Source organism: Cyanistes caeruleus, chromosome 5 (assembly GCF_971803275.1).
Source record: "Cyanistes caeruleus chromosome 5, bCyaCae1.hap1.1, whole genome shotgun sequence".
Taxonomy (NCBI): Eukaryota; Metazoa; Chordata; class Aves; order Passeriformes; family Paridae; genus Cyanistes; species Cyanistes caeruleus.
In genome coordinates, this window is record NC_141705.1 from 48,459,452 (window position 1) to 48,486,722 (window position 27,271).

General features: G+C 39.4%; 1 protein-coding gene and 1 long non-coding RNA gene across 17 annotated transcripts in view; one reads left to right on the forward strand and one right to left on the reverse strand.

Annotated features, from left to right (window-relative positions):
• The window catches only part of LOC111927746 (uncharacterized), a 43,927-nt gene extending 43,029 nt beyond the window's left edge, over positions 1–898 (reverse strand). For 4 of the 6 annotated variants that reach the window (XR_002863733.2, XR_015286662.1, XR_015286664.1 and 1 more), the window contains exon 1: positions 411–898. This is a non-coding gene — a long non-coding RNA (uncharacterized LOC111927746). Of the gene's footprint in view, positions 1–4 lie in introns of all 6 variants that reach the window. The other 2 variants (XR_015286663.1, XR_015286665.1) reach the window with 2 other exon arrangements.
• Positions 435–25,655, forward strand: SLC9B2 (solute carrier family 9 member B2). 11 transcript variants are annotated; one of them, XM_086888332.1, is made up of 15 exons: positions 822–899; positions 1,547–1,619; positions 1,760–1,908; positions 3,278–3,359; positions 3,444–3,543; positions 4,705–4,888; positions 6,223–6,393; positions 9,066–9,208; positions 10,921–11,048; positions 11,923–12,098; positions 12,640–12,746; positions 13,880–14,029; positions 16,378–16,486; positions 16,630–16,766; positions 17,738–21,446. In XM_086888332.1, the coding sequence occupies exons 5-15, from the start codon at positions 3,454–3,456 to the stop codon at positions 17,963–17,965; spliced, it is 1,623 nt and encodes a 540-aa protein (XP_086744458.1). In that variant the 5' UTR covers positions 822–899; positions 1,547–1,619; positions 1,760–1,908; positions 3,278–3,359; positions 3,444–3,453; the 3' UTR covers positions 17,966–21,446. The 11 variants fall into 11 exon arrangements, with proteins under 11 accessions (XP_086744459.1, XP_086744464.1, XP_023780440.2 ...); XM_086888335.1 differs by having other exon boundaries at positions 828–899; positions 4,708–4,888; XM_086888331.1 differs by lacking the exon at positions 1,547–1,619 and having other exon boundaries at positions 783–899.
• The last annotated feature ends 1,616 nt before the right edge of the window (positions 25,656–27,271 follow it).

Genomic DNA, 27,271 nt, shown 5'->3' on the forward strand with positions numbered 1-27,271 from the left:
AGACTTCCCTGATTCTGAGTCCTTCTGGAAAATTTAATCTGATCAAAAAATTCTTAGGTTCTCTCTTGGATTTGTAGTCAGTTTAGTTCTGTGCGATGGTATCAGGAGCAAAGTAGCAACATGTGGCATTTGACTCTGCTTTCACATGCACTCAGGGCAGCTTGCAAATTCAGGGCTGAGAAAGGGAAAGTCTGTCTCATTACCTCATGTGCACTTACAAATGAGGCGGATGAACTTGCTTTATCTTTAAGAAGTCGAAATGCCAGGAAGGGAACAACATAAATATGCGAGTTGTGTTTGTTCGGGGTAGTTTTGGAGATTGGTTGGTTGTGTTTTTTTTCAATTCTCCTCCCCGCTCCAGTGCATTTTGCCTGTGGGCACCCAGAGCAGAATCAGCAACATCTCCTCACCCTTTCCAACTCCTCCAGCGCTGGAGCCTGGCTTAAAGGACCGCGTGTAGCTTCCCCGTGCATCTTCCCACAGCCATGGGAAAAGCAGCACTGAAAACCTTCTCGTGTGTACCGGATGCAGCGAATGCCACGGGGGCCTGGCTATGAAAGACACAAAAATCTTCCTGCTGGGTGTCCTGATGGGTATCCAGGGCCTTGGATGGACTCAGGTCTGGTCCATCGCTCCCACCGGCCTGACAGCTCGGACCACGGCGTGGCTCCTGCCGCCTTTCCCGCGGTGTCCATTCAGCAGAGGCATGCGGGAAGACCCTTGGAGCATCCCCAGCCGCAGCTGCGGGCCTGTGGAAGCCGTGGAGCTGTGGAGGAGGCCCTGTTGCGCCGGCAGCAGCGGCGCGGGGAGGAGCCGGAGCCGTTCCCGCGCTGTCCCCTCACGGAGCCGGCGGGAGGCCGCGGGCAGCGGGGCCCCGCTCCGGGCCCGCCGTGCCCCAGGTGAGTTTTCCGCCGCTCTTGTGGCGCTGCATCCCCATCCCCTGCAGCAGGAGGGGTGACGGGGGTGGGAACTGAGAGCAGGCTTGGCAGGCAGGAGGCTGCTCCCGGGTTTACTTGGCGCCTTTTTGTGGATAATGATGGTTTGGGTGTTTTAATCGTTATTTATTCAGAGCGCCAGTCGCTCTGGTGGTGTTTGTGATATTTCGTTTGCATGGCTGTCTGTGAGAGCAGAGCAGAGTGCTGAGAATCACCGAGGCAGCAGCAGAGCTCATGCCATAGGCGTGCACGCAGTGCCCCTGTCAGCCAGCTCTCCCTCGCTACCCATTCAAAAACAGCTGAAATGAGAGGATCTAACACAAACCTTGCTGCTTTCGAAACGAGAAAAGTGTATTTTACAGGGAGGTACTAAAATATGTCTGTTACTTGTGCCCTCAATGATTTCTCAATCACTGATTTTTGTTGGCATAGAAGGTGAAATTGAAAAATCAAAATAACACATCCCCCCACTCCCCCCCCCCCCAAAAAAAATCCCCCAAACCTTTGAACTTCTGACAGACCCATGCTGATGTAGGTATACTAACTACTCACTTTGGTCCTGTTGATCCGAAGGACAGTTCTTGAAAGCAGGTTCTTGATCCTGCCAACAGGGTGAAGATCTGCTGCAGAACAGATAAGGACAGTACTACTAGATTCCCCTCATTCACTCCTGAAAGCGTTCCTGTTAAACAGAACATTCAATATCCCTGCTTAGTGAATCTTTCCTGTCCCACATGCTGCTGTGAACAGCACTTTCGGGAGCTGAAGTTGTGGCAACGTGGACTTGCCTTTCTCAGAAGTATTAATGTATTTTGTGTCAACAGCTACATGACTGATCTGGGATGTTGCCCCTGCAAAGCTGGATGCAGAACAATATCCTTCTGTCCTTTGCTTGCACACAAACCAAGTGAAAAATTAAGTACATAAATCCACCCTGGGAAAGTGGTCAGTGAAAGGAAGGAGGGAGGCCCTGGTAGGTTGCTGTTACTTTCTATTCTAGTTAGGAGGACTGGCATTTGTGTATTCCCCGCCCTGATGAAAGGATAAAAAAAAACCCCAAAGTATCACTGATGTCATTTAAAAAACCCTAAAAACATAACTATTTGGTTCCACAAGTACTAATTAAAAATACAGAAAAGTACTGAAAATTGAGTAAATAAACAATTTACCTTTAAAAAGGAAAGGGAAAAAAGCAAAACTATTAATGTAGAACACACTGAAAATGTTTGCATATGCCTCTGTAGTCTTCTTTAATGCTTTGGTCATGCCTCAGACCAGTTTCATATCAGAACAGCTCAAACAAAACGTCATAGGTATTAGAATGGTCCTTCTCTCTATGGTATCAGCCATTCCCAAATATGAAATATTTCATTTTAAACTTGAGGCTTGATAATTGTGAGAATCAGCTTTGACTTATTTCCAGACATCTAGCAAGGAAGGAATTTCTTGGCTCAGAGGTTCTGGCTTAACTTCACTGGTGTTTTATATGGCTAGAGCAAAGTAAAAGACTTGAAAAACTTGAAATTTAGCTGAGGGAGAATATATACCAACCTTTGCTGTAAGAGAGAACACTATCAAGCCTTGTTTCCAAATATTTGCCTGCCCCCCTCGGCAGCTCACACTTGTGAAACTACAGTAAATATGTGCACCAAAAAATATCTGACATACAAAGCAGTGCACTGCCATATCTCTTGTTAGAATCTGTGGGACAAAAAGTGGACCAGTTAGAATGAGCAAAGACAATGATAATTATCCACAAATTACTTGGATCTTATTTCCCACTCAAAGAACTATCTCTGTGGGATATAATTAGTAAAATAGACCCATCTTTAATCAGGCTGCAAGCTGTGAAAAGTCGTGATCTTTATTCAAACAGGCATCTTCACTTTCTTAGATACTCAATGTGTTTGTAACTAGTAGCATCTAACAGAAACACGTTCTTAAAATTCCTCTGAAAATCAATCTGGATCAGTCAGGATTAAGTTAGGGAAAGTGTCCCCTCCTGAAACTTTAGAAACTCAGAGTTTTAGAAACTATAGTTGTTCTAACTTTATTGGATGGTCACTTGCACTTGCATGTACACAGGGCCTGTGACACTTTCAGAACCAATGGTCCTGCTAACTGGTGCTGACAGCAAATAATCTTTATTATGTGCTGAAAGGAGGCACAAATAGATAAAGATGTATTACAGCCATACTTTTAAGAAGGAATGAAGAGGTTAGCACAGATAATTTTGATTCTAAAACTCAGATTTTTTTTTATTTTTTTTTTGTGCTTGAATTGTGCTTGTGATTTCTAAGCTTAATACTGTTCTTTGGTTAGTTTCTGTCTCTTGTTCTTAGGTACAGCCTACAGAGGGACACAAAAACCATTAAACTTGAAATTGGGCTGAGAGGATTTTTCCACCTGATCTGTGAGGAAGAGGTAACATCACTGAGAAGTCATCCATTTGGAAAACAGTGATTATTTGCCTCTATTTAACTTTTCCATCTTTATTTCCTTCTTTAGGTTTGCAGCAATGGTAGAGGAAGATGTAAATCACTGTGAAGGTTCTGAACCATCAGTATGTGAGAGAAATGGCATGATTCCTTTGCATGAGCAAAGTGAGGTAATTAACTATGATCTCAAAGTATTGTTCTAGTCAGAAAGAACCCTCCTCCTCCTTTTTCCCTCTTTTAAGAATAAAATTCTTAATGTAAAAGGCACTTAAAAGTGAGCATACAGCATTGAGTGTATCTCATATAGATGTTTATATGGCACATCTTTATGCACATGGTGATCATGGAATCATGGGGTAAGCAAGTAACTCCGTGCTGAAAGCTCATGAGATTTGTGTTCCAGTCATGACTCTGAGTAAGGAAGATATATATATATATATATGTAGAGAGAGAGGGAAGAGACAGAAAAATAATCAGAAATGTGGAACTATTGCTGGAGAAGGGCCAAACCACATTATAAGCAGAATTCCATGTCTACAGTATGACAATAAGCTGATATGAATAGTCATACAGGAAGGCAGATGATTAACTTGTCAAAAATAATGCTAAAATTAAGTGAGACATATCCAAAAATGGTCAAAAAGTGCTTTGGTTATGAATATGGATAAGTTGATGTACCAGTATAAGAGACCAGCTTCAAGGAACGTCAAGGGAGTAACTCCCAGGGTAGTATTTCTCCATCTCTACTTTGATTTACCAGCTTGAGCCTTCCAGCAATGGATCATGTGAGTAAAGCTTGTGCTGGCCAGCTGTGCTGTTTCTTTCATCCTTGTGTAGTTATTTTCGTTCAAGGCTTTGCAACAGAAGTTATTTAGTTGTTATATTAAAAGCACGATCTCACTGGAATGATGCTGAGCATTGACTGTATTGTGAAATCCATTCTAGAAACAGAATCTTATCAAATTGTGGAAAATATTAATAAATGTTTAGTTTTGTACACAAGACAAGCTGAGCCTGGCCTGCTATTATTGTTTCTTCATCAAATATGCAAATATTGCTACTGCACAGGTGCTATATCTATTGGGACAGGAGCCCTCTCAGTTGCAGATAAAAAGGCAAATGTCCTGTAATATCTCACATGCATGTGCTATGCAAGAAACAAACACAGGGCCAAAAATACGTCAAAGCTGGACATTCTTGTAGTGGCTGTTTATGTAACGTAATTGTCTGCAGCCAGTGTGGATCCAGTGACTCAGCTGACTTCAGGTGTTGCACACTACTTCAAGTAGATAGAGCGCCACTTCTGAGGGAGTCTCCTTGTTTGCATTCAGCAGGGACCAACAGCAGATGCCAAAGCTACTGATGGGAATGTACAAACAGAAGAAACTGCTCTCTTGAACCATTGCACTCAGCAACCCCCAGAACCAACAGCAGGGTCTTCAATACCTGCAAGAACATGGAGGCAAATATTTGCTTGTCCTCCTCAGGGTTTAATGGCCCAAGCAGTGACAAATGGTAGGTAAGACAGAGTTTAATTAAAATGAGAAATGGCAACTGAAGTACTTGTTTGTCTGAATGGGATGATATCTGTCCACTGTCCTTGAAAATAATGAATGGAAATAGCTTTGTTTTACTTGTCACACCATTGTTTGAATGTTTTAGCCAGAGTTAAAAAAAGAAGAAACAAAGGTTTGAATCTACAGTTTTTGTTTCTCCAGTCTCATGTGTTTACTATGATAGGTGTGTTTTTGCACTGCAAACTGTTTTTATCAGAAGAAAGACTTCCTAATTTTTGTCTTGATAGTTTGTCCTTAATACCAGAGGCTTGCAAAGCGAAGAGTCCTCACTGCAAGGCAAACTGATGTATTTTGTTTAGAATTTGTCCTAAACTGAAAACTCCCAGAAGAGATGCCTGGCTAGCCAATTATTTAAGATTTTTCCTAACAAAAGACATTCCTTGTGTCTTTGGCTGCTTCCACAGCCACTTGGAATTCTTAGGCTTTTATGTTTGGAAATCTACTGGTCTTCCTTTGCCGCCTGAAACCCTCAAGTAAGATTAAGGAAAATTCCAATCTGAAAATGCAGGACATTTATTCAACACATTTTTTCATCGCCTTTGGTCTTCTGTTTTATATGTATGCATGCCTGCTCTTGTTGGACAACTGTCAGAACAGATTTGTGAACCTTGGAACAGCTTATTGTTTTCACATATTTTATAATATTTTCACGCACTGTTCTCATAATATTTTTCAGGATTTTTTTCTCCTCCGTATTATCCTGCTTTGATTGCTGTATCAAGGGAAGTATTTGTACTCCAGATGTCCAGAGACATGACTCTCCTCAGAATTTTTTTCCCAGGGATAACAATGCATTGCACAAACACATTCAGCCAAAAAATTATGCTTAAATTCTTTTAAAAATTAGACTGAAGCTGCAGTCATCAGCTTGAAGATATGCCAGGCTGTTCAGCAGTAAATTTTACTGTGATTCTGAAGTAGCTGAAGGAAGATAAGCAAATGCAAGATAAGTTAGTGAAAGTCTTTGCTTTAAGTTTGGAACTGTGAAGTGCTTTTCACAGCAGACCAAGGCTCAGTATATTTATTTTGATATTTAATGATATTCCTGTTACCAATTTTGAAGTATTTTAGCATCTATAAAATCAGAACATCAGTTTAGGGACCATCAAAGATTAACTGCATTGTTATGATTAAACTAATTTTTAAGGTAAGTAATTTAATTTCTGAAAGTCATGGTAAACTTTTTTCTTTAATAGCAAAACAAATGTGATCTAACAGCAAAGTTGTTTCTGAGAGATGATTAAATATTAATTATTTTTCGTTTCATTCCAGTTGCATTTGTGGTCCTGGTTTGGGCTGTGGTTTGGTCCATAACTGGGGCTGAGTGTCTCCCAGGTGGAAATCTCTTTGGAATTCTGTTTCTTTATTTCTTTGCTGTCATCGGAGGTAAAATTTTTGGATTCATTAAAATACGAACACTACCCCCTCTCCCTGCTCTTCTGGGTAAGATATCCTTCCTTCTTTTCTTCCTGCAAATTTTGGTGTTTAAACCGTCAAGTAGTATCTGGATGTTAGACATGTTTGGATTGGGAACAAATAAACTGTCACATTCAACATTTGTAGCTTTTCCAAATGACTTTTTCTGGTCCTCTCTGAAAAGGTGCAAAATTCCCCAGACTGGCTCAGGTGAAGTTTACTAAGGCTCTCTTCTTAATTCTTTGTGGGTCAGAGAACTGTATGCCTACAGACTCAAAGTTTATTGTCCTTCAGACCTTTCTGTCACAGTTACGTAAAATTTGGCTTTAACAATACCAAACAGGAATCTTAATCCAGACATCATTTTACAGTAGAATACTAATCTCTTTGTAAAATTATTGCTGAGCTATTTCTCCAAAGAAAACATTACAGCAACTCCCTACTACTGGTAGTCCAAAAGACTTCTTTCTTCTCCTTCCTTTATCTCAAGATAATTGAAACCTGAGAAAATAAATTCACAAAAAGGAATAATTCTTCTGCAGAGAGTTATTCTGATTCAATCATAACATTTTTTTTTCACATCAACATCCTAATTTATTTTACATAGAAATGCAAAATAGAAATGGGAGATGAAAATAATGTTAATTCTGACATCTTTAAAATCTTTCCAGGTTTCTTTCCTAGAGGAGGTTTTATGCTTGTTTAAATGAGTACAGTATTTTGAAGTGCTGTGATATCGGTGGAGCTGGAAATGAAGCTCCAGGTTCTTCTCACCAGCTGTATCTCTTCCCCTTGCTATGTTTAATTCATAAATGAGTAAAGCTGTTGACGGACAGTAAAACTCCCCAGCAGAGTGGGCCTGCAGTGCCCAGCTGTGATCCTGTAGCCTGCACAGCTGCTGTTGTGCCTCACGCAGGAGCTCCGCACACGGCTCTGTTGAGCTGCTTGATTTCACCAGAGAAAAGACATTCAAATGAGAGGGAGGGAAGTTTTGCATATGTCATGCATGCCTGCAATATGAACACGGAATGCCACATGCAGGGAGTCTGCCCTTTGTAAGTAAACAACCCTCTTAAACAAATAAAAGTATTTCTGACAATTTGGATTCTGCTTGTTTGGGAGTTTTTTAATTACATCTGTGTCTAAAAGTTATGAGTTGAGCATGAAACTGCTTGTCAGACAAGTAATACTGGACAACAGAAACTTCAGCATGACAGCACATGTCTCTTGAGTTGTTTAGGACAGAGTTCATTGTTCTGATCCCCAGTCTTTGAGGAAAATTGGAGAAATCTATGACTCAGAAAACAAGATAGACAATGTCTGTGAATGTTCTGCTTTTACATCAAAACTACAAACCTTGTGCTCTTACATGCCTATAACCCACTTTTGCTAGGTCAAGTAGAGTGTAAGGTGGCCGGCTGAGCACTTAAGCACCTTACTGTGAGCCTCTCTTGCAGGAAAAAAAAGAGTGAAATTGGTACTGAAACAACCACATAATATATTTTAGGTGCACATTGCAGAGAGGTTTCTGCAGCAGGAAACATGGTGCAAAACAGTAAAGACATCCTTTGAGCTGGACATTTTTACTTTGTTAAGTGGATTTCTAGATCAGGGTAGCTCCAGTGACTTGGACCACATGCAAACATTGCAAAGAGCATGTAATCACAGTGCCAGCCTGATAGAATTGTCATGAGGTGCAATAGATTAATTATGACACTGGTTTTTTCCAAGTGGTGGTGGAAAGAATGGTGTCTAAAATTTAGTGTCCTGGGGCAAATCAAGTTCACAGTCAAGGCTCACACGGAGTTGGGACCAACCTGAGCAGAGTGATTTGTTTACTTTTTGCCTTTTTTTTCTTTTCCTGTTTCTAAACATGACTAATATAAAATTATGCCACAAAAATGTATCTTTGAGTCATCAGGACTCACAATGAATCCTCTGTAGATCCATATTTAAAGTGAACTTTTTCTGTACTTTTCCATATCCTTCCAGAGCTATGGCTTCAATAGCTTTGCAGGAAGTCTCTGATTGGACAGTTTTATTATTATTTGTAAAACGTTGTATCTTTGCAAGTAGCTCAAATAGAGGATAAGACTAAGTTTCTGATTTCCCTTCCCTTTTTAGTCCACTCTTTGTGTAAGTCTCATTGCCAGAGCACTTTAAAATGTTTAAGTTAGTCCATGATGAGCTGGTTTAGATTTTATTTCCTAATGAATGCAGCATTATGGTTCCTGTGATACCTGCATTTCTTACACCTAAGAGGATTTTTAATGAATCTCAACTTCTGAGATAAATACACAATATTAGATGATCTTCCTGTTTTTGTATTAAAACAAGCTAACAAGAAAAAAGTCTTTCAGGAAGCAGAGGTGTCTGACTATGGTATGACCTGCACCTGATAAACAAAGCCAAATTCTTTTGACTCAGAATAAAGCTGTGTATCAGCATCCTGCTGATTTATTCATTGGTGACCTGCTGTGTTCTTAGGCCACTTTCACTGCTTCAAATGCATTTATTTCTTCTCATGCCTCAGTCCCATTGTTAAAACATGGCTCAGAATTCAGAATACAAATTGTTTCTTTTTCTCTCATGAAAACATGATATAGTGCCTATTTTTAAGAGTGCTATGCAAGCTATGCAAGCTTTTCTTGTGCAATAAATAAAATAATTTTACAGGAGCTTATTTGTTTTGACTTAAGGGATGCTACTTGCTGGTTTCCTAATCCGAAATACCCCATTCATCAGTGACTTTGTCCAGATAAATCTACGCTGGTCTGCAGCACTGAGGAATATTGCTCTTTCCATTATCTTGACCCGAGCAGGACTTGGCCTGGATCCAAAGGTATGGCACCAGCCATTTGTGTGTGACAGTCTATACAGCAGCAACCAAAAAAATCTGAATAATTGGTTCCATTAAAAATACTGAACTGCTTTGTCTTGGAGCATCTGCAAATTAGATCATTATAGAAATTACATAGTTTCTGCTGTATAATTATATGTATGTTAATACTGGCAGTTGGATTTGTACAGTAGGCAAGCAATCGGAAAAAAAAACTGAAGAAAACTGATTTTATGATTATTTTCATTTCCTGAGTTTTGTGAGTGGAACAAATTGAAGATGTGTGCATTGTCATGGTCTGTCAGGAAGAGTCTGCACTCCCTGACCAACCCCTCTTAGTTTATACTGAAAATTGGAAGTAACGGAAGGGATCCCCAGTCCTTGAAAGAGAATGTTTTCCTATGGGCAGAAATCCAAAAAACCTAACCAACCAAAAAAGTCTAAACCCTGTGTGACTGTTTTACTTTTTTTTTTAATCATAGCCATTTTAATGCAAATATGTTAATTGCAAAGATGAACCCTGCTGCACTATTGAAACAATGATTTTCATCACAATGAAGCCCATAACAATCCTGTGAACAAAAAATATTCTCTGCACCCTAAGAATCATGATATTTCATAAATTATTGAAGGCAAGGTTTTGCTTATTCAAAATGAGCTGGCTGAAGTAACGCTGTTCCATATTGGCCCCTACTTGTTGAAGGAACCACACAGAGTTTTATATAAACTTAAGTAAAGTATGGGAAATTTAGAACATCCAAACTAATTTTTCTTAAACAAGAAAAACTAGAGAATTGCCAGTGCTACAGTTATTTAGGAAAAGAAAGGTTTTGTCAATATTAAAAAATGTCTTTCCCTTTGTTACCATAATCTTATTTTCCAAGACAGTGAGGTCTGTATGAGCTTGTGTGTTATTAGACAGCTTGGATGTCCAGTTCTGTGAGACTGCATTTCTTTCTATTTCATGACAACTTTTTTTTTGCTGAGGGAACTTCCTTTTTGACTCATTTTTCTTCTGTGGCCACAAAACTGTCATTTGGACTCTGTGTGTGGCAGTGATGCAGTTAAAATTGTTACTCATGTAATTGAAACTTTAAAGACAAAGAAGTCAGTTTCTCAACCCTGATTATCTGGGATAAACTGGACTGGAATTTTTTGGTTTGGTTTATTTTTTTTAAATTCCATGTCAAAATTAGGAACCTGTCCTAGCAGACTCATGTTTGTGACTAACTATTAAAGACAGCTGCTGCAAGCAAATATGCCAGTTTAGAAATTTTCTTTAAAGATGCTGAGCTAAAAGGAGCTTTATCTCTGAATATCAAGTGAGAGACAGCTGAAAGATGCTTGACTCCTTGTGCCAAGTCGATGTAGTTCTACAACTTTCCATGATTTGTTCATAGATTTTGGGACAATTTTTGGCAGTGCTCATGCACCTTCTGGGATTATAGTGAAATCTTTTGTGGATGGAGCAAATTACAGGAAGCCAAACAGAATTTTCTGCTACTCCTTCCTGTAAAATTCATGAACCTTGTCAAACCTAGATTTAGGGTTTATATCCAAATCCGGTTGGGCTTGGGCCTGCCTCTAGTTTCGGCCATGTCATGTCCTGTAGTGCACCTCAGACAGGATTCACTAACAAGCCATATCAGATTGTAAATGCTTTTCCTTTCTGTAAAGCCAAGGGTACTGACACTATTGTGCCTGTATGATTGCAGGCTCTTAAGAAGCTTAAAGCTGTCTGTTTACGGCTCGCTTTCGGACCGTGCCTCTCAGAAACAGGCACAGCTGTTGTCCTTGCCTACTTGCTCCTGCCTTTGCCATGGCAATGGGGATTTATATTAGGGTAATGTACTTTCCTTTTCTCCTGTATGATAAAAGTGCCGCTTTTCAGGCCACAGCTAAATGATCCAAGTGTTGTTAGTTCTCTGTGCTAAGCAGAGACCTCAGTTCAATGCCATTTGGGAAGCTGTGCTTAGCCCCTATGGTCTTTTGCTTACCATTTATGTCTGGCTCTGTGGCTAATTTAAAGGTCATATTTTCAGGCTACAGACTACTTGCATCATTACTCTTCTGTGTTTGTGACCTGAGTACTTGAAGAAGAAAGGATAGTGCAATTCCTGAGTCTTGAACCACAACAGATGGGGATTTTTAGGGACAGAAAATTATACCACAGTTTGGAAAATTTTCATACTGGAATTCAGAACTCCTGCACATAGGACAACCTTCCTGTCACAAGTCAAGGATAAGGATATGGCATGGTATAGTCTAGGGTAACATCCTTGAAGAGAAGACCTTTTTCATCTAGTTCTATCTAAATTGGTAGACTTGGGCCAGACACATATACTAGAACAAGATGGATGAACTCCTTCTCTAACACACACTGAATTTTATGAGAATGAACTGGGCTTCTGAGTCATAAGCACATCTAGACCGGGTTTCCAAATGGGATTGTCAGGGTATCTATCAGGGAGTGTAACTGGCCTGCAGTGGAGACTCCAGTTTTAGTCTGTGGAGCCCTTTACTTTCAATGTTACTGAGTTGTGCAGAGAGTAAGAGCTGACTGCGGATCTGCATAGAAATATGCCTGCTTGTAATTAGAGGGGAAGGGTTAGGAAAATACTTTACATAAAGGTCTACTTATTTATACTTCAAAAAAATTAAGGTTTTGAACATTTTTAAGTTTTTTTTAGTTCAGTGCTGAACCTATGTGTTTTCAGTTTTGTTCTAGGTGCAGTCTCCCCTGCTGTGGTGGTTCCCTCCATGCTGATTTTACAAGCTGGGGGATATGGGGTGGAGAAGGGTGTCCCAACTTTGCTAATGGCAGCTGGCAGCATCGATGACATTCTGGCTATCACAGGCTTCAACACTTGCCTTGGGATGGCTTTCTCCTCCGGTATGCTGGTTAATCTGTACATGATGAAATGCAGAACAGTGATGTTTTGGAGAATGTGTGCTCTGTTACGGCTGACTGGTTTGTAACTTAATGGCATCTCGTTATAAAATCCATGTATAACCTTAAATAGTGAGATGGAAATTACCCATATTTAAAAGTTAGTGTAACATTGTCAGCTCAGAGTTGTGGGTCACAATAACTTTGAGAGAACATTTTTTTCCTTGACTGCTCCTTTAGCTGCCAAGTCTGGCCCCTGCATATGCCCAGCATAATGCTTTGAAAATATAGTGGGTTTGGCAATGTTCTTACAGTGGCTCTTTCTCTGACTTCTCTTGCACACCTTCTTGGCAGGAGCTTTCAGAGAAAGGAAGTTGCACCATCCAGTTCCTTCAGGCCGATAGGTTCCCTCCTGAACTCCTCTGCCCCAAGTAATTCTAAGCAAAGCAAACACTGTCCTGGAATCACTGTCATAAGTCTGGAGCATGGTTTGAGTGAAGGTCTGTGTATGACTTAGTGAACATGTTTTTCTTTTGCAAAATAGGTTCTACTCTGTACAATGTGCTCCGTGGAGTGCTGGAGGTCGCTGTTGGCATAGCAGCTGGGGGAATTCTGGGAATGTTTATTCGATACTTCCCAAGCCATGACCAGGTAAAAACCTAGTTAACAAAAAAAATTATCGTAAAGTGATTCTTCAGTAAAGGATTATTTTCTTTAGTTATTAATTTCCAAGCCTTCTGAAGCTGGTTTTAGGGAAAGCTTTTTACAGTGCTAGCAGCTTCCAGATGGCAAAACCTATCAAGTGAGGATGTGTTTTAAAGGTGTTTACTGATTTACTGCACCAGTAATAATGTATGATCTCATAGTCCTTCCTGATGGAAATTTGGAATCCAGCTCACTATCCTGCTCTCATTGAAGGTAGTGGAAATGAAGGAAGGGTCTGATACCTATTTCAGACAGTAAAATAATAATTTATTAGATTGATGCAGAACACATTTTCTTCTTCAAGATGTATCCAGTAGGCCTAAGATTAAAAATTAATAAAGCAGATGTATTACAGATTTTAAGTGATTGATCATATCATTAGTATTAATTATAATGTGTTGCTTTCCATAAAAATTGCATTTATAGAAAGTGGTGGATGAATTTTCGAGGGGTAGTTAAATGAATAGAAAATTGTGGAAGAATGTAGATATGCTCTGGACTACCAGTATTCAGAGCATCTACTGCCCTCAGTGGCATCAAATTTTCTTATTAAATAATATAAGAAGTGTGATACAAGAGCTAAACAGTTAGAAATGAGGAACAATGGCTGATAACTGTCTGCTATGAGACTGAATGAAATAAAACTAGATTATTCCTGGAAAATGTTTGACTTGTCCTTAAAAACATCTGGTGGCAGATTTTACCTTTCCTTGGATAAACTGTTGTAATACTTGACTACACAGGTAGAAAATCCTGCTATCGCAGAGTTGAGGCAGAGCTGCTAGAACTGAGCATCGTGTTCCTTCTGATAAAAATATCTTAGTGGCAATAAGAATTTGGATGGGCAGAGTAAAAAAAAATACGTTTTCAAAATTTGTATTCTTAGGAATTCCTGTCTAAAAAAAAATCCTCAATCCAACTGAGCAGTTTAAGTCTCACTTGAAAGCTTTGATTACTCCAAAATTATTACTTTTTCATTTTTTTTTCAAGTTCTTATTTTCAAAATTAACAGGAGTAACTTTTTCTCCCTGTTTCTGAAAGAAATTCACTTTTATGTTTGTCTCTTTCCTTGGCTGCAGGCGTCTTTGGCATGGAAGAGATCATATTTTGTACTTGGACTGTCCATGTTTGCTGTTTTTGGCAGCATCCACTTTGGCTTCCCTGGATCAGGAGGGCTCTGCACATTAGTCTTAGCTTTTGTTGCAGGTGTGGGATGGTCTGATGAAAAGGTGAATGTTTACTTAAGAAGCACACCATATCCAAAGTCTGGTGAATGTACAGCCCGAGAGGAGCTTGAATTTCTGTCAGGAGTGGTAGTGGTATATTTGTGAAGTGTTAGAGGGTGTACAGATTTAAAAAACAAACAAACAAGCAAACAAAACAAACAAAAAAAAAACCCCATTAAACAAATCAGCATATTCTACATTTGTTTTGGAAGTCTTTAGCATTTCCCATGCCAGAAAGTTACCATCTATGTCAGTGTATACAGATTGAGAAATGCTCAGCATTTCTTAGACATCTTAAGCCGTATGAAGGAGACTTAGTTGTGAAGGCACTTGACAGTAGCAATCCAAATCTTTAATTCACAGCTCTGTGAGTGTCTGTGCACAGTCACTTCATGGTAAAATTTACAAATTTTATATAAAATATATATATAAAATATACATTTTGGATGTCCAAGATCCTGTTGTGGACATGGCCTGAATATCCTGAGGGTTTGTTTGCTGTGATTTGGAGAGGGTGAAATGAAAAGCAGTGATTAACTATCCTCTCTCATCTTTCCCAAACCCCAGCCAGTGTAATTTGGATAACTTAGAGAGCAGGGTGCAAACAATAAATGATGATGTAAGACCATACAAAAATCACACAAAAGACTACTTTTTAGTCACTTTCTCTTAGGTACTAGCCTACTTCATCTTACTGCTGCTGCCCCACTGCCTTTCTGTACCTTGCTATGTCTGACAGCCTCTTTTTCTTTATACCATCTACATTTAATATTTTGAGGGCATCTTTCTCTCCACAGCTATACCTTTGTGACATTCAGTAGGAGAAGGGGAAGAAAAAGGAAAAGGAATTAGATATAGTAGAGTCCATGTTATTATCCCCATCTTGACCTTGACTTTACAAAGATCTCAAGGTTTGTTATAACAATGAAAAGAAACTAAGATTGTCCAGTTTTAAAGGATGAAAAACTCTTCTTGGGACTTAACTGTTGAGGACATTACAACTGATAAGCTCTCTACTGAAAAGTTTTTAAACCATTTCAGGAGGAAGAATAAATGCTGTCTATAAAGGCATAGTTTAAATTCTTCTGATCTGTGAATGGAGCTTCATGACCTTAAGTATATTGATGTCAAATGCCTTAGCTCTTTTTCTCTCAGATAGAGATAGAGGTGTCTGTGTACTCAATATAATACCAAGGTTTTCCTGCTGAGCTTCTCAAAGGCCACTGCCTCCTACTGTCCATGGTGGAAGGCACTTGACAAACACTTGTCTATGGAGAACAATGAACATTGAACCTATTCCTGGAACAGTCAAATGGGCAGTAAATAGGCTGAAATCTGTGAAGAGGGGATTTCTGGGGGATTTTTGTTTGTTTGTTCTGGTTTGGTTTGTGGTTAATTTTTTTTTTAATTTATTTTGTCAGAACTGAAAAGGGTGAAATAACAAAGAGAAACAAGGCAAAAAATGTTTATATATATATATATATATATAAACTGTAACCTACCATTCCATTGACAGAAGAGCAAGAGGTGTTGCAGGATCAGTCCCAAAGAGAATACCAAGGATGGGACATGTCTAGGCCCTGGATTGATTATTGACAGAGCACTGCACTTACATTTTCCACATACTCCAGCCTGAAGGCTCATTTGCAATTGTAGAACTCAATTAAAAGACAAGTGCTATTTGATACACTGTGTGTACATTTTTATGTAAGTGGAAGATTCCTGTTTAACCTGGCAGCAGTTGTTTTAGGAAAATTGTGTAAAGTTCAAACATGAGGAGAAAAGATGGTTTTGCCTTTATACACTATATTGCAGTGGAAAGTTCAGCACTTGTGCCTGGTACATGATTTCAGACTTGCTCAGACTGACTTTGCTCCTGCTGACATGGAGAGAGGTTTCTTACTGAGTGCAGCACGAACAGAGTTAGGTCATGACTGAAACTTGGGTGAGCCTGACTCTGCTCAGCTAAAAATGGAAGAACATGTTTAGACATGCAGTTCCCAAAGGCTCAGAAACTTCATGGCAAAGCTGTTGAAATTACATCTTTCTAAATACTGAAAAACAGCAATGCTTCATTTTCCTCCTCTTGTCTGCAAACTGCTCTGTTACTGTTCAAACAGCTTTTTAGTTCTCCTCTCAAGACATCAAACATTTACTTACTAGGACAGCTAGACACAGTCTGACCTTCAAAAGTTGTACAACTGATTTTGAATGTTTTAGTATTAGGTCAAAGAAAGAGGAGCAATTCTGGACAATCTTTATGAGACATTTTCACTTTGTCCTATGATTACTTCACTGTTGTGTCTCCTTGGCCATCTTCTTGTGAATTTACAGTTTTATTTTTATTGCAGAGGGAAATAGAAAAAATTGTGGCAGTTGCATGGAATATCTTTCAACCTTTCCTTTTTGGTTTAATTGGAGCAGAAGTATCTGTTACATCTCTTAGGCCTGAAACTGTTGGTAAGATCATTCACAAATTATCCAGCTCTCAATCTCTATAAAGAAATCTAAAACAAAGCAGACTATGGCTGACCCCCCAAAATAAATCAAAAAGCCAGAAGCACCAATGCAGAAAAGTACTGAGAAATGTTTGTCTGTTGCAGGGCTCTGTGTTGCTATATTAGGCATTGCCCTAGTTGTGCGAATCATAGCAACGTTCCTGATGGTGTCTTTTGCTGGGTTTAATTTCAAGGAGAAGCTGTTTGTCTCACTGGCATGGATTCCCAAAGCCACTGTCCAGGTAAACAATCCAACATCACTTTCATTCCAGGCTAAGTCTATTTTCTTCAGCAAAGCTCCCTGTAACTAGAGTAGCAGTAAGCAGGAAAAGGTTCAAGCTCAGTGACAGCTGAGTGTAGTATATTGACTGCTCCCACTCTAAAACACTCTTTAACTGCTTAAAAAGTGCATAGAGAACTTTGTGTGAAGGTGATTTTCTTGCATCCTCTTAATAAGGACACTGAATTGTATATATACCACAGGAAATTTAACAATTTATTAGCCATTGCTGATTGTTGGGCCTTCACATACAGATTCTGAGAAGTCTCACAGGTAAAAACATTTCACTCTTGCACATGAAGTGTCTGCAAGGACAGTCACATCAGGACTCAGAATGGGTTTCAGTTTGTGATTATTTTGGTAAGGAGTAGACTGAGTGCCATATTAATAGAGATGCCTCAGGCTGGATACATTCCTATTCCTTTATTTCAGTGATTGGCAAGTCATTTAGACTTTGCCTCAATAGCATGATTACTTGCAAACAAAAGTTAATAATCAAAACAGGCAAGCCTTATTACATGATCAGTGAATTAAATTTTCAAAAGCTGCCACTGGTTGACTATTGTCAGGATACATTCTCCAATTGTGGCATTTTAACTGCTGCAATATACAATATACTGGCCTATTTCATTAAGCACATATTCTCCAGAAATGTAGATAAAATGGCAACTAAGCAATGTTCTTCACAGGAGGAAACCACACAGATAAACTCATTATCTTAGGAAATTCCAAGCAAAGTCAAAGCATAGTGAAAGTTGTTCTCATATGTGTAATATAATGTTTACTTTGCTATGTACAGCCTAGAAACGAATGGGTTGAATGTACTAAAAATGTCAAATTTATGTGAAATGTTTACTAATGATAAGTTTCCTTTTTTCCTCATTCAGTGCTAAATATTACTTATTCCATCTCAGCAATGTTTTCTTCTTGCAGGCTGCAATAGGTTCTCTTGCCCTGGATACAGCAAGACGACATCAAGATGAGCAACTGGAAAAGTATGGAATGGACGTACTGACAGTAGCTTTCTTGGCTATCTTGATCACTGCTCCAGTTGGAGCCCTGGTTATCGGCTTGGCAGGGCCCAGACTTTTGCAGAAGGCTCAGACAAATAGCAAGGAGGATGAGGAAGGTGCAGAGGTTGGAGAAGAGGCAGAGGCCTGAACCTTCATAAGACAGACAACTACAGTAGTCTGGTCCTTCAACCCTGACACTTTTGTTGAGTAAAAATGGCATGTCTCTAATCTTGCTGGAGGAACTTAAAACTATCAGTTACCCCTGCTATTTTTAAAGCAGCCCTGGTACAGTTCTATAAAATATTTTTATGTGATGATGGTGCCTTGAGATGAAATAGCTGAACATACAGTGAATAAGATGACCTGGCAGTGAGTCACTGAGAAGTTAGCAGTCAAGAGTTACTTGAAATGTGTGGGTGGTGAGGCCAGAGAAAGGATCAGAATTGTTGAGGCATGGAGTGGAGTCATGAGGTAGAATATAAACAGAAAAAAATGGAGACTAGTGTGAATAACATCTTGATGGTTGAAACTGGGCTGTGAGATGACAAGTTCCACAACTCAAAGAAAGCCACTTCCAAGAAAGAGATTGCTGAGACATATTGAATAAGTCCTGCTATGGCTTGGTGATTCCCTCTCCTTCCTCATTTGTGTTCTTAAACTTGCCTTTTCCTGTTGCTTTTCTTCCTCACAGCTGAGGCACTCCTTTGTGCCTTCAAGGACTGTCAGCTCTGGTCATAGCAAGGAACAGCAAGTGGTACTTACATGCTCAAAGAGAGAGTTGGGGCCATCATAGACTGTGGTAATAAAGATGTTGGTGCTGGCAGAAAAAAAGGACAGAGCCTGAAAATGAGATGAAGGTTGTGGGATGGCTATAAGGACTGGGGGAGGGTTGTATGGGATTGGGATGGCTGCTTCTTCACCTCAGCCTTCACACAACATGATGTCAAAGGAAAGATGTAACCCCTGATGATCAAAACCCTGCTCTTGCCTTTTAGGTTTGGTACCACTTGACAGGTATCAGCAAATCTATCTGCCTCTGCTACATTTTATACAAGTAACTAGCTCAAAGTTGTTGGTAACTCCATTCTGAGGCATAGGGTCAGTATGGCATCCCTCAGCAACTCGTTATTTTGTTATTTATATCAGTTACTTTGTTATTTTTTGGAAAGGCTATAAGATTGTGCCTGTAACTGAGGCTGGCAACACCCTCCTGAGATTTCCACACTACAGTTCACTGAACTCATTTTACAGGGTACTGTGTAGAATATATTTGATAATGTCTAGATTTTGGCATTAGTAAGAACTAATGATTTCTATTTCAGCTTTTAAATTTTTAATATGCAAAACAAAAAATGTACAAAAATACTTTTAACTGCTTAAATACTTCTGATGTTGACACTGTACTATTTGCAGAGTCATATGGCATACAGATGAGCTGTATACAGCTCAATATGCATGCCTTTGTATAAGCCTTACTCTCTAAGCAAAAAGAAAGCTTCCTGAGATACTTAAATTTCACAGCCTGCAGTTCCAGCACAATGATAAAAATACCAGGAAATTCTTAGGTAAATTTTCCCTTAACAGTTGTCAAGTACATTATATTTTTGTAACTATGCACACTGTTGTTCTCTCTGCATCCTTGGGAATGTACCATCTTTAGTTCAGTTTGTCTCCTAACCTGAAAGGGAGAAGCTTTCACCTGATGGGTTTGAAGCTGGAGCAGTGGTTAAGGGTGGTGTGCTTGGTTGTTACTGTGACATACCTGGACTTCTAGTGCCTGTTCCAGTGCCTGTTCTGCCTACTTCACATGCACTCCTGGTGTCCCCCTGGCCCAGTATCTTTACTGATGATCTGGATGAGGGAATTGAGTCTACCCTCGGTAAATCCACAGGTGACACCAAGCTGGGTGGCAGTGTTGATCTGCTGGAGGGCAGGAGGTCTCTGCAGGGGATTTGGACAGGCTGGGTCAATGGGCTGAGACAATGGAATGAGGTTTAAGGAGGCCAAGTGCTGAGTGCTGCCCTTGGGTCACAGCAACCCCAGGCAGTGCCACAGGCAGGGGACAGAGTGGCTGGGAAGCTGCACAGTGGGAAGGGACGTGGGGTGCTGGTGACAGCAGCTGAACATGAGCCAGCAGTGCCCAGGGGGGCGAGGGAATCCTGGCTTGGATCAGCAATGGTGTGGCCAGCAGGAGCAGAGCAGGGATTGTCCCCTGTACTCGGCACTGGTGAGGCCACACCTCGAGAGCTGTGTCCAGTTCTGGGCCACTCACTACAAGAAAGGCATTGCAGTGCTGGAGCGTGTCCAGAGGAGGACAACAGAGCTGGGGAATGGTCTGGAGCACAAGTCCTGTGAGGAGCAGCTGAGGGAGCTGGGGGTGTTTAGCCTGGAGAAGAGGCAGCTGAGGGGTCACCTGGCTGCTCCACAACCCCCTCAGGAGCAGGTAGCCAGGTGGGGGTCAGCCTCTTCTCCCACACATCCAGTGACAGGATGAGGATAGAGTCTTAAGCTTTACCAGGCGAGGTTTAAGTTGGACATTAGGAAGAATTTCTTTACAGAATGGGCTGTTAAACAGTGGAATGGACTGCCAGGAAGGTGGTGGAGTCATCTTCCCTGGAGGTGTTTAAGCAAAGGCTGGACATGGCACTGAGAGCCATGGTCTGGTTGACATGGTGGTCATAGGTTGGATTCAATAATATCAGAAGTCATTTCCAACCTCATTGATTATATGATTTTGTGAAATATGTGTAGTTTTAATAGGAGGCTAAGTATTTGGAAATTGTAATGTTGGTTAAACCAACTGACAAGGTGAGGAAATACAATGTTCAGTTCATCTGTGACTGTCTATAAAATAGTTCTACCCAAGTAAAACTTACAGGAGTTCACTTTTTTGTAAAGTTTTTATAAAAGTAGAACCCTTCCGTAAGGATCACTATGCCAAATTTGGAATGTGTTCAGTAACAGAAGTGTTATGCTCTAAGGATTACAGCCCTTTAAATTTGGACACAACCTTAAGTATGAAAGTAAACCGCTGATGAAGAGCTGTTTGTGATAGCCTCTAATACTTCCTCATCAGCTAAACAGCATCTCATAAATGGGATTTACCCGTTCCCTTAACCTCAGTGCACTCTCACTTATACATTACATCATGTCCACAATTCTGAGTGCTTGAATAAGCTATACCAATGAAACTTGTCATCTTTTTTTCTAATCTGAGATATAATAAATTTTTATTTCCTTTCTATTTTACGTGGGTATTTCTCTTGAGACCCCTTTCCCCCAGCTTTTATTAAATCTTCAAAAAGTATAAGGTCAGAGCTATTACAAAGACCTGCAGATCTAAAATTAAACGCTTTAATGCTTTATGTTTCCTCTCCTTTTCTTCCAGAAAGGAAGAAAACACTTGCATCTTTTCATTAAATGATCAGAACTAAGAACTTAAGAGACTGGGCTTTTTTAGTATCGTAACAATTTCAGCTGCTTTTAAATAGCAACTAACTTTGAGAGATTAGATTTCAGTTTTCATCAGAGTACAGGTGACGCATGACATTAAAGACCACCTCCCTTTTAACAAAACGCTGTGAAAATCATTACTGAATAAATTCAAGCATAAATTCAAGCCAATAAAATCATTATGCTATAGTAGTCTCTTATTTGCAGGAAATATAAGAGCACAATGCACAGTAAGAGATAACCAGTCCCGCTGTCACACAGACATAATCACAGGCATAGTGTGGGGGAACTCTGAGTGTGCTGTTCCAGAAGGTTCACAAAAACCTCTGCAGCAGAAAGGTCTAACAGCAGAAAGTGTTCCCAGCAGCCAGCATCTGGCAGTTACAGCAGGCAGCATATGGGAAAAGACAGAAATTGTCTGTCTGCAAGCAGGGAGTCACACAGGCCAGGGGATGTGATGATGATGTGATTATAATCACTGCTTACTCTCTTTTTTCAGCCAAACTGAGCTTTTTGTGGAATTTAAACCAAAGTCTAAAATTAACTGTGAAACAGTCATGGTGTAATACAGCCACAAAATGAATGATCGTTTCTGTGCCTTGCTTTAAATAAAGAGTGCAAGAGATCAAAATTTTGGCCAATTGCACTTCAATTACATTTACTTTGTCTAGTAGTTGCCCCAAGTCAGACACCTTTCTCTAAACCTGTTTTACAAGTTTATTTTTAGTCTCTTATAACCATGTTCAAAATAATTATGAAAAGGAAAACATTGCTGTGCTTGTAGAGTGTCACAATACACTAATTTCAGTTTCCCCAGATTTTCCATCAAGACTGAAGACCTGGTCCCACAACCTCAGTTCTGGTCTTTATTAGCATTTAGGGCAAATTTATTCCTGTGTGTAGATTAGAAAAGTCAGGTGATTGGTTCAACTTCTCAGTTGCTGGTAAGATACAGAGCTGTAGAGGCACTTCAGCTTTTGGCTATCTTATCTCTGTAGACTTTAGATAGAACAGGCTGGTAAATTCTTTGAGATTTTCTACAGAAAGTTCTGCAGACATGAGACAGTATTACCTTGACAGATTTTGAAATGCAAGAAAATGATGATTTGCTTGTGATTCTCATTATATTATTACCTTGTGGAAATTACTACAATGTCCTTTCTACAAAATAACTGTGACTCGCTCTTGCAAAATCACAAATTTGTTCCATTCCCTTACAGATACAAGCACAAACAACTGTCCCTGTTTATCATATAGCCCTATTTGTAGATTGCTGTTAAACTATCTCATCTAAGAGCAAGTAAGGAGAAAAAATACTTAATCAAGCTGTGTTGAAGATGGAGTGAAGAAGTTAAACCCTACCCTGTTCTTCAAGGAGCTTTTTGGGAGAAACAAAACCATGTTTTATTACTCACATGTATTACTCACTTTAACAAGGCTTGTTTTCATTTAACAGGTTTGGTTGTGATTTCAGAGGAAACCAAACTGTTTGAATACAAAAGCATCCTGATAAAAGCTGGACGCACATACAGGCCTGTGTCTAGTAAGTCTGCTACAGTAGACTACAGTTTTTAAAACCTGAAAAAAAATAAGTCAAATACAGGGCTTTACATTTCACAGTAACTTCTTCACCAAACACAAGAATTTGGGCTTGATGTTCTATATACATCTGTAAGTGAAAATTTGAATATAAGACACCTTTATATATTCTTCTCTATTATAAATGCTTATATCCTAATACATTTATGGTTTGCTCATCCATTAAGGTAAGACCACCATGAAGATTTAAACAAAATACATTACACCATGGTTCTGTTACACACTTGGTAAAAGCAGGCATTTCACACACAGTCACATCCTAATCTGCCATCTTTTTCTGCAAGGTAAGAGGTTTTGGAACCTAAAACTGTCACAAACAGAGGAAAACTGATCTACCTTAATTCTACTGCTGCTGCAAGAGCCCTTGTATGAGAACAGCTCTCTGACTCGCCTGCTGTTTCAGCACTGTGGTAATCAGCTTTGGCAACAGCTCTGGGGCTTCCCACCTAACAATGGGTCAAATGAAATGCTGTTAAGGGATGGGTGAGATCTGTCACGGTACCGTTGTCTAAAACTGTAGCACGGACCAAATTTTTATTTTTGAACTGATGGATACACTGTTTCATGGCAGAATGAAGCACTTTAGAATAATTAATTAGAAATCTAGCAGTTAGGTAAGTAGTAATTATCTGCATCTCAAAATTAAGCCTCACCACAGCAACCTTCTAACTTGCGTAAATAATAATTCTGAATGGGTAACAAGCCAAGAGAACAGCTCAGCTCTGCATCTTCAGTTCTGTCTCTTAACCCATTCATCCCTTGAAAATTCCCAGTGCAAAACATAGTGACTATAGTGCAAGTGAACTTGCAGGAGAAATTTGTGTTTCCTTACCATCATCACAGGGTCCAAAATAGAGGGGTAATGTTGGTGACTGACCTGCCCAATAGTTTGGTTTATATATGGCCTGGAACTGCTAGTATTCCACCTGGAATGCTGTGTGAACCTTTCCAGAGGTGTGGGATTTGTCTGAGCTGGGCTGCTTTGTGCAAGACCAACAAACTGCCCACTTAGGAACCATGCAGGCCAGACCTTCAACCTGCATGACTTAACACTGATATGCTGCCTGAATATATATTCATGAAGGAGGAAGTTGCTATCTTTTTCTCCCCCTCTTAAGTACACTTAAATTTGTTCCTGAAAAGCAAAGTAAAACATGATTTCTCAGCAGAACAAACTCAACAGAAAAGTACACTTACATCACTTGAAAAAGTGACAGCTTTGTAATTGTATGTTCATACAAAAAATGCTTAGTTGTAGAAAGTCAATTTATTCTTGAAATAAACGACTTATTTACAGATAGGTACTTTACAGTTTTACAAAGCAGGCAAAATTCTTCTCAGAATAAGGTACCAAAACAGTGACAAATTCATCACTGTCTAAAGGCAGTTTATTCCAAAAAGAAATCTACAGCAATCATGAAACTAAATCATACCAATCACATAATAAAATGCTGTCCCTTGCAACTACAACAGTAGAAAAGACTTTTTTTCAGTCATGAGCTAGATTAAGTATCTGCTATACTTCTTTCTTCTTGAGTATTAGTGGACCTACATTATCTCCTGTCAATTCATTGTGCTTGTTGTGGGAGCCATCACAGACAGGGAACTGAAAAAAAAACACACACAAGGAATTAGCATAATTCTGTACAGCAGGTGCATGGTGATTTCTGTATTCCTACACCCTGAGCACTCTGATAATGTTACTAGTTCCTCCTGTGATGTCCTGGTTCAACATCAAACTCCCTGCCTCCTATCAGACACAGGATATTAAGGAAAACAAACACTGTTAATGCGTAACTAAGTTTGTGAGATCCTAAAATAGCTGTTCTTAGACACAAAGTCAGGGACAAAGCCTTTTCCATGAAAGAACAGCAAACAAAGCAGCTATCACAGCTACAGATGGATTAATTTTGGAACTAGTAAGAGTGCTCTTAATAGATCTAGTCATTTGCAACCAGAAAGCACTTTTTCAAGAAAAACTGAAATACTTGGCTGAAGTGATTAGTGCAAAGTGAGAATAGGTGAGTAAGCTCTTCAGTTCAGGGTAGAATTTTTTGTTTTTATTAAAAAAGGAAAGCATTTGGTTCAGAGAGAACAAAACAGAGTGTGGTCAGGACATTCAAATCTGAATCAGAAAAAGAAAATTGAGGCTAGATGAAATATACTCATTTACATCTAGTTGATTTGGGGGATATGGAATATCCCAACCAGTCATCTCCCTCACCAACACAGGCCCAGCCTTATTTTCATTCCAATATGAACAACTTTCTAAGCATTGTATTTTGCAAAACAAGAGTAGCAAACTTTTAGTTAGTTGCAATATACTTCCAAATAGTAAAACAGGTTTGCTTGGTTTTATTCTACTCATGTGTAGTCACTCTAAACATTTCTAGAAATACTCTACTGTGTTTCTTTCAAGTTTCTACAGTTGCTCTCTTCATGTAGATACGTTTGTGCCATTCTGCAGAGTTCAAGAACATGTTCTAACTCCAGACAAAGGCAACAGTTCAACACAGAGAAATCCACCACCAAAGCACTGATAAAATTATTCAAGTTTCAATCTCTAATCCTACAGTAGCACAAAGTCTTACCGTCTTTGAACGCCAACACCTGCAGTAAGCTTTAGTGAGGCACAGATCTTCGATGTTTATCTCATTCACCACTTTGGGATTTTCCTTTTGGATCTTGAGGTTAATCAAGCTATCCTTCTGCTGTTTCTTCTTGGGGAGGAAGGGACGAACAGCAAGGTAACCGAGCAAGGCCAGCACACCCAGGAAAGGCAGTAACCGCAGCCATTCTGAAACTAAAGATAAGTGAGATTTAGGGTGGCTCTTGACACCACTCCAGGATGGTGCAGCATCACCTACTTTCAAATGGCTTAGGCTGAGGATGTGGAACAGGGCTGCTAAGTCAGCAGGGCCCTCAGGGCAAACAAGATTCCATTGGTGAGTCTCAAAGAAAAAAATATTAAAATACAGTCCTATGATTTACTCCAGCCAATGTAAAAATCTGACTCCTAAAATTTCATCTGAAATTGAATTTTATCACTCTAGAAGATGATTAAATGAAAGACAATAAAGACAAAACAAAGATTTACCAAAATGGGCAACTAAAGCACTGGCAAAACTTTCACCAATCTTTTTTGTTTTATTTTTCAGACCTCTGTTTGCTCAGGGATCTGCAACTAGTTTCTACAACACAGAGAAAGAAAGACACCTAAGATCAGTAGGTCAAGTCACAGAAAATTGCTTTTTACCAAGGTAAGGAACTTCTTTCAAGTACAGGTAAAAAATAAAAGTATCTACTGCCGATTTGGCTGTCCTGCTACATCATTATAAATCTTCTAGGCATATTGGTGAGAGAAGACTTACTGGACTTTTAAAGAAATGCATCAATAATTGGCATTTATTTATATATATACAGATAGATAGACTATATATATAAGTTGGAGCCACCTTTCCAGCCAAACATGCTGTGACTATACTCCAGTGCAATTTAAATACCACGGTGCACTAAAGGTTGACAGCATTTTTCTAAATTTCTGGAGAATATATTTTATCTAAACACTCATACAGAAGGGAGTTTGAAAATATTTTAGAGGAGAAAGAAAAAAGTATAACAAGCTGGAGCACAAATAGCTGCACAAGCACTTTTTAAGACAAGACACTAATCAACTTACTCTTCTAAATAATTTACAGTCAGAATATAGCAAGATTTTGTTCTACAATTTTTTGAAATTAAGAGGTACAAGAAAGAAAACACAACAGAGCAGGCTAAGGCTGCCAGGTGGGTTGTAGCCCTGAGAAAAGGCATTTTTCTGTATAGCTTGATTATATTAGTAGTAAAATGCATGTTTAGGCTAATACTTCTCCAGTTAGAATCCAGTGGATTTTTCTTAAGGACTTGAATTTTCTAGAACCAGACCACGTAATGAAAATAATTTTGGGGATTAATTTTTTGTTCTTTGTTGCCCTTGATGTGACAGCCACATTAAGTGCATTTATCTAGAAATGTATCACAGCTGCATAAATGCTAAAGGCACTGCAAGAAGTCTCAGAAGTCATTTCCCAACTGCACCTGCAGCAGTCCCTACACACCACAATTCACAACATTCACTAAGACTCAACTGCAATACATTAATCTCTGACGCTCTTTCCTTAGTTCCTCCAACAAGCTGCAAGCCGTGATTAATAACTGACTCTGAGATACTTAAATGTTTTCAGCTACAGAGAATCCTGTGCTTCCTGGACAGCAGTGCCTGTTTGCCTTTTCTATCATTATTTTTCCAGAACACTCCATCAATTCCATCAGGAATCTAAATGCACTTGCTGACCTTACCTGAAGGACTGACTCGGAATGTATTTCAAAAGAGAGGAAAAAATTTTGGTCACTGAAAAAAAAT